At 34.0% G+C, this 13,485-nt stretch overlaps 1 protein-coding gene across 1 annotated transcript; it reads right to left on the bottom strand.

Moving 5' to 3' along the window:
- Positions 1-628: 628 nt before the first annotated feature.
- On the bottom strand, positions 629-8,014 carry LOC113050991 (5'-AMP-activated protein kinase subunit gamma-1-like). Its single transcript, XM_026214531.1, has 13 exons — positions 7,839-8,014; positions 5,868-5,919; positions 5,504-5,604; positions 4,710-4,791; positions 4,561-4,619; positions 4,437-4,482; positions 4,298-4,352; positions 4,088-4,214; positions 3,770-3,935; positions 3,605-3,642; positions 2,668-2,814; positions 2,032-2,131; positions 629-1,827 (listed from the first exon to the last, which is right to left on the bottom strand). Exons 1-13 carry the CDS (start codon positions 7,845-7,847, stop codon positions 1,817-1,819), a joined length of 993 nt encoding a protein of 330 aa, XP_026070316.1. The 5' UTR covers positions 7,848-8,014; the 3' UTR covers positions 629-1,816.
- Positions 8,015-13,485: the final 5,471 nt, after the last annotated feature.

Consider the following 13,485-nt stretch of genomic DNA (forward strand, 5'->3'; position numbering starts at 1 on the left):
TTATATATACCTATGTTTAATATAAACATTTCTTAAATGTATACATGTGCATATATATATATACACACACACACACACACAATAAATGTATACAGAACACACTCATATTATGTAAACAAACTTTTATAATCGGATGTGATTAATCGTTTGACAGCATAATTTTCAAAATATAAAAATCTTATTTTTATTTATAACAAGCTTTACAGATTTCAGAAGCTCTACAGATGGAAAATAATTTGCACAATTAGTATAATAGTAAAGACAGGTATTGCTTATGAAACATTCTTAAACATGGATGTATGATTCTCCCAGAATTTTTTTGTTTTATATATATATATTTAGATGCAACAGTTTATTAGTAGATGAGTGTAATTTTAAGTGTCACACATTTGTGTGTTCTTGACAATGTTTGCCAAAGGGTGTTTTGTAAAACAAGTAAATAAAGCTAAAGTAAAATCATTGTTTTTCAAAAACAGCACTTTCATTTGATCGAAAGTGGAAGTAAACGTTTTTATTTATATTTCAAATAAATGCTGTTCTTTTCAACTCCATTCATTAAAGAATCTGAAAAAAATTTATCAGTTTCCACAAAAGTTGTTTACCTCCAACATAAGAACTGCAACACAGCTGATTAACATTACATTTTATTTTGCTTGTGCCTCGAATAAAACATCTTTGACATGAGAGAATAAGAAAACAGCTCAGGTGTATTTACATATGCATAATGTATGGCATAAAAATGATTACAGAGAGAAGAATTCCTGCCAAATATATTACAATAAAATGATGGAATGTTTTTTTTTTTCTTTCTCCAAGCAAAACAAGCTACAATAAAAACAAGAAAAGTGCAAGTTCATCCAGAGCCAATCTCATGTTTCTCATCTTGTGTTACAACGGTTTAATCCTATGGTACATGTTTGTCAAATTACATGGAAGCACTTTTAAGATATGACAATCTAATGATATCTAGAAAAACACGCTCCGCTTCCTCGTCACATTTCTAAACGCTGATAAAAGAAATCCAGATCATGGCGCTAAAAACAACTGAAGCAGAATAAAATCAGTAGCAAGTGTTAGTAAAACACACATGTTCTGTTCAGTCCAAAACAACCAGGGAAAATCAAAGATAGACACAATGCATGTTAGAATATACTAAATATATATGATGATAATATTATGGAGCTGTATTGTTGTTTCCAATGCTATAAATATTCAATGGTTAATATAAAACATTTTAGCAAAGCACTCCATGTTCACATTATAAAGAAAGTTGAAATGGATCTTAGTGCTGAACTGGTTTTAATGTTTGCTGAAACTGGATCAGAATGAACCAATGAAACTTCCTCTGCATGCTTCTGGAGAGAGTGTGTGTGTGTGTTTAGTGCAGAAACATTCGATTCAGATGAAACGCTACCCTGCAAACCTGCGCCCGGATCAATAAGAGAAAGTTTCAGTCTCTCAGTATGAAGTCACACTCCGTTTCTTCTCCACTGACACCTGCACAAAAACTACATGATCATTTCTGCTTCAAGCTTCACCTCAATCGCATTTGATTTCCTTCGAAAGTCCTACAGTGTGCCGGCCGGGTGACATAACTAAAATCATTTGAATTCTGTCCAATTAACATCGGAAATCATTTTCTTGCTGACTCGCTGAAGTGGTACGGAGGCTCTATTATTAAAATAATTTGTTCTTAGAAAAGCGAAGCATCTCTTTCTTCACTCTGTGCTTTTTTATCTCCTGTGTTTGGGATGGCTTCTGGTTTATTGAGAGATGAGGAAATATAGAGACACTCCTTCACTCTTCTCTACTTTCATCAAGCACTTCCTGAAAAGCAAGAAAACAAGTAAAGGCTGTCAACATTAATTCTATTGTATAATAATAATAAATTCAATCTGTAGTCATACGCTCAACTCTGTTTTTTAGAGGTTGACAGACATTCATCTGTCATTTGGACTAGTTTCGTAAGAAGATTCTTTTGTGTCCCGCAGACGTAAGAGAATAGGAGCATGAATCGTTATGTGGTCTTACCGTCGTCCCCATTGGTCAGCACCAGCGCCTGCAGGATATCAGACAGAGACACGATGCCTTTCACAACCTCCTGCTCATCCACGATCACTAACCTGTGAACCTGAAGATGAAGCACACTCATCAGGGAGTACATCCACGTGATCAGATACTGAGTTACAGACATGACAGCATGCACAGTCCAAGGTTTCATTCATCACAAATCACACTTTAGTACTTTAGTTAAGATGCCTATTATTATTAACATATAGTTTGTTTATTAGTACTTATAAACACATTCTGCATCACCATATTCTACATCCCTAGATTAACTCAATTCATAAACCTAACCTCACTAACTATTAATAAGGAGACAATTAGGAGTTTGAGGTGAAAGTCATTGTTAAATCTTTTTGGGCATGTGTTCTAATGACCAAAAAAAGTCAAAATCCCACTGTGTGTGTGTGTGTGTGTGTGTGTCTATATATATATATATATATATATATATATACTGTAATGTTACAAAAGATTTCTATATTATATAATATATTGAATTTTTTTATTCATCAACTCTCTGTTCTTTCTATTCTATTCTGAGCAGAACACACACACACACACACAAACACACGTATATATATCTCTCAGGTGTGTGTTCCTCACCTCGGCCTCCACTAGTCGGTCGATGATGGCCTTTAGCGTCTCATTGGCTCGGCAGGTGAGCACACCCTCAAAACACTGCGAGCGATGCTGGAGGGCTTTAGTCACAGTGATGTCCAGATTATTGTACGTCTTCTCAGCGGCCAGATTCTGTGTAATGACATGAAAACCATGTGAGATACACACACACACACACATACGTCATTCAACCAAATGGGTGCCTTATTCATTTTGAAAATGTTTTTGTTGAATAGTTTATCCAAAAATTAAAACATCTACTCATAATGTTGCTTTCTCAAGTGAGCCGTCTTGTTTGAACCAGGAGAGAAATATGCACAGATCAAGCACAAGCCAAAACTGTTCGAAACTAATATGTGGGTGGATTTTGATGCGAGAGATAACACTGGAAGCGTTTTTATGGATAATACTCATATTTTGGCAACAGAAGCAACAGTTTGAATATAAAAACGTTTTAATGATGGATTTGTTTCTTATAAACACACAGCTTTCTGCTTCACAATATGTTAATTGATGGACTGGAGTGCTGTGGATTATTGTGATGTTTTTATCAGCTGTTTGGACTCATTCTGACGGCACCCATTCACTGCAGAGCATCCTTTGATGCAATGCTACATTTCTACAAACCTGATGTAGAAAAACTCATCTACATCTTTGATCAGAATTCAATTTTTGGGTGAACTATTTCTTTAAGATAATAAATTAAGTACATACTGTTAAAAAAAAAAAAAAAAAAAAAAAGATTATGAATTATGATTATGCATCCACTCAAGCTGATAAATATGACAAACACTAGAGGCTTTAAATACATGGAGTCCAATCAAAACAGAAACACACACACACATAATTTATCTCACTCCTCCAGCACAGCTCAATGTCTACTGCTCAAGTTAGAAACAACACACACACACACACAACTTACTATAACATCAAACTTGGAGTAGATGTCAACCACACGTCCTGTCAGAATAAATGAGAGAGAAAACACATCAAGTGAGGATGGAGAAAAAAAAATTGATTTGTAATTCATATCATATATATATATATATATATATATATAAAAAAGATCACATTAATTTCCACTCACCATTTTCATCCACCACAGGAAGAGCAGACACTCTCTGATCCACGAAGATGCCGAGCGCTGAGTAGAGCGGTGTATCAGAGTGAACCACTGCGATGTTGTCAAACGTTCCCACGTTCAACTCCTCCAGAGTTTGAGACAGAAACCCAGGCTTTGGCATCTCAGATATCTGATAGAGAACAAAAACTTAAACCTGAAGACAGTGTTTCTAGAAAGAAAACTAAATTACAAGTTGTGCTGGGAAATGAAGCAAAATGACTACACTCAAGGTTGTGTGTCACAAGAAGCATTCAGTGAGTGTTTCCAGGACAGGAAACTTACAAAGAGCTTCAGGAATTTGAGGATCCTCTTGTGTGTCAGGATGTAGAGTGTGTTTCCTGTGAGAGGATCAATTACGGGTAATCTGTGGATCTTATGCTTCAGTAGAGATGAGACGGCATCATATAGACTGAGACCGAGAGACAAATAACATCAGACATTATCACAGCTCTCTAACAAAACCATTCGATATGCACTCTTCCAAGCTCTTACCTGGCATTGGGCGATATGCTGACCAGAGGTTTGAAGGAGTCTTGTAAGTAGAGCTCTAGAAGAAAATGAACAGATCAGTCACAGGCTGACATATCAAGAGAGGAAACCTCACATGAATACACATGAAGATCATTCCCACCTCGCCAGGTTTCTATTTTGTGCTCTTCTAACTCGTATATCTGGACCTAAAACAGACAAAAATACACGACATCTTTAAACTCCAAAAAACGGATGAAAGACTTCAATGGGAAGAGGAGACTTACCAGAGGTGACTTGTAATAGCGGTGAAGTATGTTGATGAAATCTGTGATGGTCAGCATACCTACAATTGAAAAATGCAGTAAGAAAGACACACATAGGCTGAATCTGAACGATTATGTTTATACACACACACAAAAATAAGTTTGCTTACCAACAAAGCATTGCTTCGTGCTGTCCCAGAGAGGCGCAGCTCTCACCCCATTAGACACTAGAGCAAAGAAGGCCTTCTTCACCTGGGAACCATACGGTCATAAATAAAGCAGCAGGCTCTCAAACAGCTTAAGTGTCATGAATGTTGACACAAAGTACAGAGCAAATATACCCAACCCATAAAGTCAACATGAAATCAATACTGACCCCATTTCTTCATGCATGTGCCTGGTCCTAAAATCAATTATTCATATCATTCCAAATATTGTGTTTGTGTTTATCAAAAAGTAATACTCTGTTCCTTGTCTTAAACAATTTACCTTTCCAGCTAACATCACTTGTTACATAAATAATGTAAAAAAAATAGTCAAAATGCTATTTAGCCATGGCATTAGCAAGTCTGGCTGTGTTATGGACACTTTACATGATCTAATTAATTACGGGAATAGTTAATCCAAACATGAAAATGTCCTCACCTTCAGGTCATCCAGGATGCAGATGAGTTTGTTTCTTCATGGGAACTGATTTAGAGAAATGTATTGCATCACTTGCACACCACTGGATCCTCTGCAGTGAATGGGTGCCGTCAGAATCCAGTGGAGAGCAAGTGATGCAATGCTACATTTCTCTAAATCAGCTCCCATGAAGAAACAAACTCATCTACATCTTGGATGACCTGAAGGTGAGGACATTTTCATCAAGCTTTCATTTTTGGCTGAACTGTTGAAGTAAAATCAAAATAAAACAGAAATTATATTCTGGAAATGCATGGGTTGTAAACAATGTTGTACTCACCTGTAGAGAAGTGTCGAAAACCACTAACTTGGAGCTGGTGGGCACCAGGTCATAACAGCGGTGGGACTTCATGAAGCGCGTGTACACATTATACTCAGGATCTGGATTGAAAGAGAGCAAAAAAACCATACATGAAAAAACATTAAATCATGATCAAGCATCAATGAAACACCCAATGAAAATATGAGAGAAAAGGTGTCATAGAACATAGTGTCACAGGACACTTTTGCTGTCACTTTAGTCTCAGATTTCACTGCAAACACTTTCAGTCGGAGCCCTGCTCGGCTCTGCTTTCACATCTCTCACATGAGCTGCAGGTGATCGCAGGACTACGGTCTTGTTTTTATTCACTACACATTCTTACCCTCTATGTACGCCTCCTTTTTACCATCCAACTCATCTAGAACAGCAGGAACCTGAAAAACAGACGTCAATGTGTGAACATTCAAAGCTCACTTTCCTTTTTACCCTTAAAAGTGTGATCATTCCTGATTAACCCTTTAAATCCTGACAGATGAACTAATAATTATAAGTTTTAAAGGGAAACTTAGGGAACCCTTTAGAACACATGTAACAAAATTCCTCAAAAGCCTGATGATCATAATTGATACTAACAAATCTTTCCAAAAAATGATGCCTGCACTGTATACTGAAAGTGTTTAAATTAAAACTAGCAGTTTATCAAAGTTATTTTTATGCTTACTGTTTAAAAAAAAATAAGTGAAGATAAGTGAAGACACTGAACAACCTGAAGGTGGACTTTGTACAGTGATACTAAAAGGCCTTTAACTTGCTAAGAAAGTTTAAACTATGTATCAGACGACAGAAGACATGTAGCAGATTTAGTGCAACAGAGTTTCAGAAACGTTTTGATCCTTTAGAGGCCTCTGAAACTTGTCTATCAAATATAACACAGAAGAGTTAGGAGAGGGTTAACAATAATCCGTTGAATTTGAGTTGTTATTCTAAATTGACCAAAGGCCAGAATGTGTCTAGTAAATACATATTAGCCAGAGAAGTTCAGCTCGCTTTAACCCTCCTGTTGTGTGCAAATTTCAACCATGTTTTGATGTTTAAATATCAATAATTACACAAACTGACAATATTATTATTTATTTTTTTTACTTAAATTTTCCCTACCCAATATGTTTTAATAATTTTTTTAGGACAAAGAATAACTTTTAGTTTTTTTTTTTCCTCCAAATGACTCAAATCATCCAAATATTGCCCTAAAACCTCACTCAGAGTGTATCATACAGTCACTTTCTTTAGACAGAGAATGACAGTCAAATCATGTCCCCAAGAGGACAGTAAAACTACATGTTTACATGTAGTTGGTCCACATTACAAAAACAGCTTGTGCAAAACATTTTGTGTTGGGATTGGTTAATAAAAAATACAGTAAGTACAGTATATAAATTATTGTGTCTATGGAAAGTCCCCATATTATATGGAAACAGTTTTGAAAGATGCTTTTAAAAATGTGTGCATAGTGTTTATAAGCACATTATTGTATGAAAGAGTATAAAGGTACATGAAAACATGTCAAAATGTGGCTTTCATATTCAGTACAGTAACAGTTAAATGTACACTTATGCCAAAGCATAAATTCTATTTATTCATTAGGTATTTTGTCATGAGAGGGAAAATAGCCTATCATGAGAGATATAAAACACAAAAGACATTTATTCTGCATTTAAGGTTTAGACAGGGATGAAGACAGCAGACATCACCAAATGGGTCAAAATTTCTAGAAAAATCAAAGTTGCTCTAGGTTAGATTTGACCACAGACATCACAGAAGGGATAAAGTTAAAGTATTCAAGTTCTTATACATGAATAAACTTGTTTTAACTTCATAGCTTCAGAGAGCCGTATAGTATGTTCCTCTACAACAGAGAAAGCTGACAGATGATCTGAGAAACTTACTAAGGTTAGCTCGAATATTATGTGAAGATAAACACTGATAATGAGATAAAGTGTAACAGAAAGCTGACACTATACTCAAATATCAAGGGCAGATATTGTTACAGCGGTAAAATAACCAAATACTAGAGTAACGTTAGCAGCTGTGACGTTACATTTGTGCGATATTACAGAGACTTCAGTAACGTTACTACTTTAACTGCCCTAAGCATCATAACATTAACATTAACGTATAACTGACTTCATATAAATGGAAAATACTACACGATACAACAGTCATCTATTAATAACACGTATGCTCTATCTCAACATTTAAACCGATGTTAGCTATTTTGCCGTTAACCGCCTTTAGTTGAATTTCTCTCGTCTGTCAGATCAACTCTGTCTCAGTTTAAACTCGCTCTACTTACACACTCCATGATCCATTCACGGTCCGAAGACGCTGATGGTGTTTACTTCAAATTCTGAATGCGCAAATTTAGTTTAATTCGATCTCCGAGAGCTAAAGTGGTGTTTAATTCGTTGAAGGTCCGGATACTTGCTGAATGACTCCTTCTAGGATGAGGAAGACCGCTGTGGAGGCCGCGACCGGATGTGACGCCACAGAACGTGTGCGCGCGTCTCCGTAGTAAAAATAATAATAATAATAATAATAACAACAACAACAACAATAAATAACCGTACAAAATAATCACTCCTGCTAATAAACTTTTATTATTATTATTATTATTATTATTATTATTATTATTATTATTATTATTATTATTATTGTCGTTATTATTATTATTTATTGTAAAATTATTATTATTGTTATTATTATTATTATTATTATTATTATTATTATTATTATTATTATTATTATTGTTATTATTATTATTATTATTGTTGTTGTTGTTGTTGTTATTTATTGTAAAATTATTATTATTATTATTATTAATAATATTATTATTATTATTGTTGTTGTTGTTATTACAATAGATTTAATATGTATTATATAACGTTTGTCCTGTTTTTAGGTGTTTGGGCAAATGCCTCTCTATATGCTCAGAGAAAACAAGTGGTTAATGTGGCCAAATGTGCCTTTTGCTCGGGTAGGATGTTATTTATGAGAATATTAACCAGACCTAACTGTTGGCCAGAAGATTAATATCTGTAAATATATTTACTGTCAGGTAAACACTGGAGCATTTCTTCAATGGTTAGAGATGCATCGGTTGATTTTCTTCAAACAAACTAAGCTCTATCACAATTTAATTCTCTGCACAGATCCTTGACTTTGTATCCTCTAAATAATATTTAATAAAAAAGTACAATATATTTATAATGTTACAAAATATTTCTATTGAATAAAATGCTTTTGTATTCATCAAATAATCCTAAAAAAAAATCTAATATATAACAATAAAACAAAAAATTAAATACTGGGCAGCACAATTGTTTTCAACACTGATAATAATCACAAATGTTGCTTGAGCAGCAAATGCTGAAAATTCAGCTCTGATCACATGAATAAATTATATTTTTATAGATATTCACATACAAAACATTTATTTTAAATGATAATGGATCCGACAGTCACAACAGAGAGTGATATTACAACACACCTCGCTCAAAGTACTAAAAATTGCAAATATTTCATCATTACTAAGGCTCCTTACATGGTGTTCCAGATGTGCCTGTATTTAAAGCCATGCAATCCTCTGATATCAGCAGCGATGGAGACAAGTTTAAACCTAAGATACTTTATCAACAAAACTTTTTTTGTGGACTTCTTTGTCAATGACCTTTCCTTCTACCTGGAGTGAGAGAGGTCAGGACCTGACCAGCAGAGGGCTCTCCATACTCACTATTAAACAGCAGCACAAACCCTCTCTTCTGTTTGTGTTTGGTGTCTCTAAAAGCAGCATCTGTGATTGAGGGAGTGTATTGATCTGTTCTGTGTTTCTAGGTTCAGACATCTGGCAGACGCAGGTGATATAATGGCATCAGAAGGCATGTATAGCGAGAATGATTATGCCATACTTCACCAGAAAGCTGAGCTGATCATCAACATATTCCTCCACTCAAATTTCTCTCCAAAACTCATGCTATGCACTTATCTATAATAAGAAATGTCCTTTATTAACCAGCATAAGTGAGCTGCTTGTGTTTTATAACTAAATGTATATCAAAAGAAAATGAGACTAATTTGATAATACTTGAATTTGGTGAATTTCCTTGAGGAGCAGTAAAGTTATATTATATATGACAGGACACATCAAAATATAAAATTGCCCAAAAAAGAAGCAGTAAGATTAGAATGAAGTCTTTTTCATACATGGCTTTTCTGTAGTTCAAGGTTGCTTTAAAAATATAATTAATAAGGCATAAAATTGGCATACAAAAAAAAAAAAAAAAAAAGAACAATAAAGCTGGCTATTATTAGGATTATAATTTTGAATAATAAAAATTGAACATGCATAAAAATAATACAAAACATAAATCAAACGTGGACAGAATGCAATCTTGTTGAAGCTATGGAAAGGATCTATTAAGAGGCGGTTTAATAAAGTAAAAAACAAAAAAAAAAAAAAAAACACTAAACGCCAATATAAAGAAACTAAACATGGGCAAAATAACAACCATTATGATCAACAAATGATCAAGATCAAGAGCTATATATACATGGGGTTTAAATATATAAACTACTTAACAAGGCACACCTGAGGAGCATAATCAAGGGGAACCAGTGGACTACAAACTGACTACAAAAACCACAGGCAAGAGGAAGTGGCATAAAAGTCCTAAACAAGACACAGAGAATGTGTAACACATAAAAAAAAAAAAAAAACATAAATCTGAACGAAAAAGCTTGCTATTAATATTAGCTGGCTAGTAGGAAAAAGATTGTTATTAATAACTTGATAGTGTTCGGGTTATCATTTAATAATAATACACAATAATCCGCAAGTAATCCATACCACTCCAGTCGAACGTCACTTGAAGTGTAAAGCTACATATTTGTAATAAACAAATCCATAGATTTTAACTTTAGACCCTTGCTTCTGGCCAAAATACGAGTCCTCTATCCATAATACTGGTTTCTTCCAGGAGAAAATCATCTAATCTGAATCAGGAAAGAAATCTGCACAGATCAAGCAATGTTTAAGAAAATACAGTTCAAAACAGTTCAGCAAATATGCTGATGGATTTTGATGTGAGAGGACAACAGGAGATGGACTTTTTCACTGGAGGAAGTGTTATTATTGATTATGGACTTGTAGCTGGACAAAAAGTAAATAAAGGTTAATTTTTGGGTCTTTGGTGTTCTCACTGCTGCCTCTAGATGACAGTGTAATATTAGAGGAACCTCCTTTAGTTCTGCTGAAGTCACTATAAAGCCACACATCTGCTCTCAGTGTTTACATTTTATTTTCATGTGATTAAATAAGAGCACGTAAATTTAACATGTGCAGATATGTGATTAACATGTGAAACTGAATGTGAGCGATGGAAAAGAGTGAACACATTTCAGAAGTGCAAAATAAAAATGATTTTTAGATTAATTGGTTCAACATGTTCAGAGGTGTTTGTGTGCATCTCCTGCTTCTTGTTATCTTTTCACACACACACACACATACACACTCACGCAAACACACACACACACACACACACACACACACAAAGAAATTTAATAATGTCATATATGTATCTAAATATTAACAAATCTGAACATAAAGGATTGCTTTTAAATGATTTTCACTTTCATTAATAATCTCATGTTGACAGCTGACAACGTTGAGAAAATATATACCCAAAACATATTTTGCACATTAATGCAGAAACCGTTTTGTAATTCTGGTGTTAAAATAACCTATTAATAATAATAATGATAATAATTCTTAAGTTTGTGATAAAGAAAATAGCAAATGACAAAAAAATCTGAGCACAATTACATTAAAAATATCACAAATATCAAACAAATAAAAATAAATAAATAAAATGACCGGTACCTGTGTGATATTGTTGATCTCACAGATTTTGAAAAATGGAAAAAGGTAAAGAGAAGAAGACCAGCAGTCAAAAGTTACTTTGATATTATTTTTTCAAATAATGAATGTTAAAACTTAGCCCATTTAAAGAAAAAAAGAAAGTATAAATTAGTGCAGTTTAGTAGTATTCATTCCCTCTATTGAACAGAAATCATGATTACATCTACAACATGTTCCTTCAAAAATGAAGTAGCTATAGTAGCTTTAATTACGTATCATGAACTTTCTTTATTGTATAAAAATATAATCTCATATTAGTATGCAGGGCAATGTTTTACATATCAAAAAATTAATTTAAACTGGTAATTTGAACTGAACTTTCTGTAAGTAGGACAGGTCAGTGGAGGATCGTGTGTGTGTGTGTGTGTGTGTGTGTGGAGATTTATTCTGAAATTACTCTTTTGTAAAACACCACAAAAGCAATTATGAGGAAGTAAGAGTGTTTTCTGTCCTTCACCGTCCGTGACACTGCGGCTCTGCAAAGAGGAAGAAACCATGAAAGAACATATTTCATGCAAAAATCTATAAGTAAATAAGAAACTACTACATGTATTACTCATATTTTGCTGAAAACCTAATCATTTTAATACGATAATGGATAAATCTCATCATTCTCATTAATATAACATGAAAATGTGCAAACTGAGCATTATTTAAAAAGCAACATAGCAGTATTTGTTTTATGCTGATTGACAAAAAATTACAGAATGATTCAAATATTCATATACCATGAAAGTTAACAGAATTCATCACTGTTTTTCAGAAATACATATTGCATTTAACATTTAATAACTAGAAATGACACATTTCAGAAGGTCACATTCTTATATGTCATTTGTTTAATATGATTGTTCTGATATTTAATTATATTTAACATTTTCAAAATGAATAGAAATTGTGGGGACAGTTGTTACACTGTTTAATTGTTGCAGGTTTGCATAGTTTTTGTAATGTTTGTACTCAGGTATGTTTTTTATTTTAATTATTATTTTTGTAAACTGGTAAGATATGTACTGAAAAACATGGTACCTGCATGATTAGCTAAATCAATTACCATGGTATTTACACAGTAAACAACTGTAAAAAATAAAAATAAAAAACATGGTAATATCTTAACCATACTTTAATATTTACCATGGTACTGAATGATTATCATATCAATATACAACACTCTATATTCATTTCATGACTCAAGCGATTTATTTATAGCTGTCTGTGTATTTAACTGTAATAGGAGAACGTTTTTAAACCCACTTCAACTTCAACATTTCACTATTCATTATTAAAGTATATTTTAATGCAGTATTGAATTGTGTTTGATTGCCATGTTTAATTTTTGTGCACCTCATCAGACTGCTATGGGTCTGTTTGGATGATTCTGTCAAAATCTAATTTCATGAGGATCATATTGAGTTCAAACGATCTCTGATCCTGGACATCAGCAGCACTGAAACACACACACACACACACACACACACACAGACAGAGAGAGAGAGCCGTTGGCTGAATGTCATCACAGCACAGCTCGTGTGAGAGTGGAGCCAGAGGCAAAAGCCGGCAATTAATTTCTCGAAAAAGTACTCTTTTAATTAAACAAATGGTCCTGAAAAATGGTGAGTGAGAACTAGTGTCAGAATTCCCACATGTGGAGGAGTTCATTACTGTTCACGGGTGAACCGACCCCTGCTCACACACACACACACGCACACACGTTTGTTTTTGTGAGAAGTGTGTTCATCCCATAGGTGTAATGGTTTTTATTCTGTAGAAACTGTATATTCTATGGCCCTTCACCAACCCTACACCTAACCCTAACCCTCACAGGAAACTTTGTGCATTTTTACTTTCTCAAAAAAACTCATTCTGTATGATTTATAAGCGTTTTGAAAAATAAGTCACCCTCTCCTTGTAATACCTGTGTCATACCCATGACATTATACAGAGTTGTGTCCTGATATGACACAAAAACAAGAGCGCACACACACACACACACACACACACACACGTATGCAGTTCACACCTTTAA

The sequence above is a fragment of the Carassius auratus genome, chromosome 31 (genome assembly GCF_003368295.1).
Source record: "Carassius auratus strain Wakin chromosome 31, ASM336829v1, whole genome shotgun sequence".
Taxonomy (NCBI): domain Eukaryota; kingdom Metazoa; phylum Chordata; class Actinopteri; order Cypriniformes; family Cyprinidae; genus Carassius; species Carassius auratus.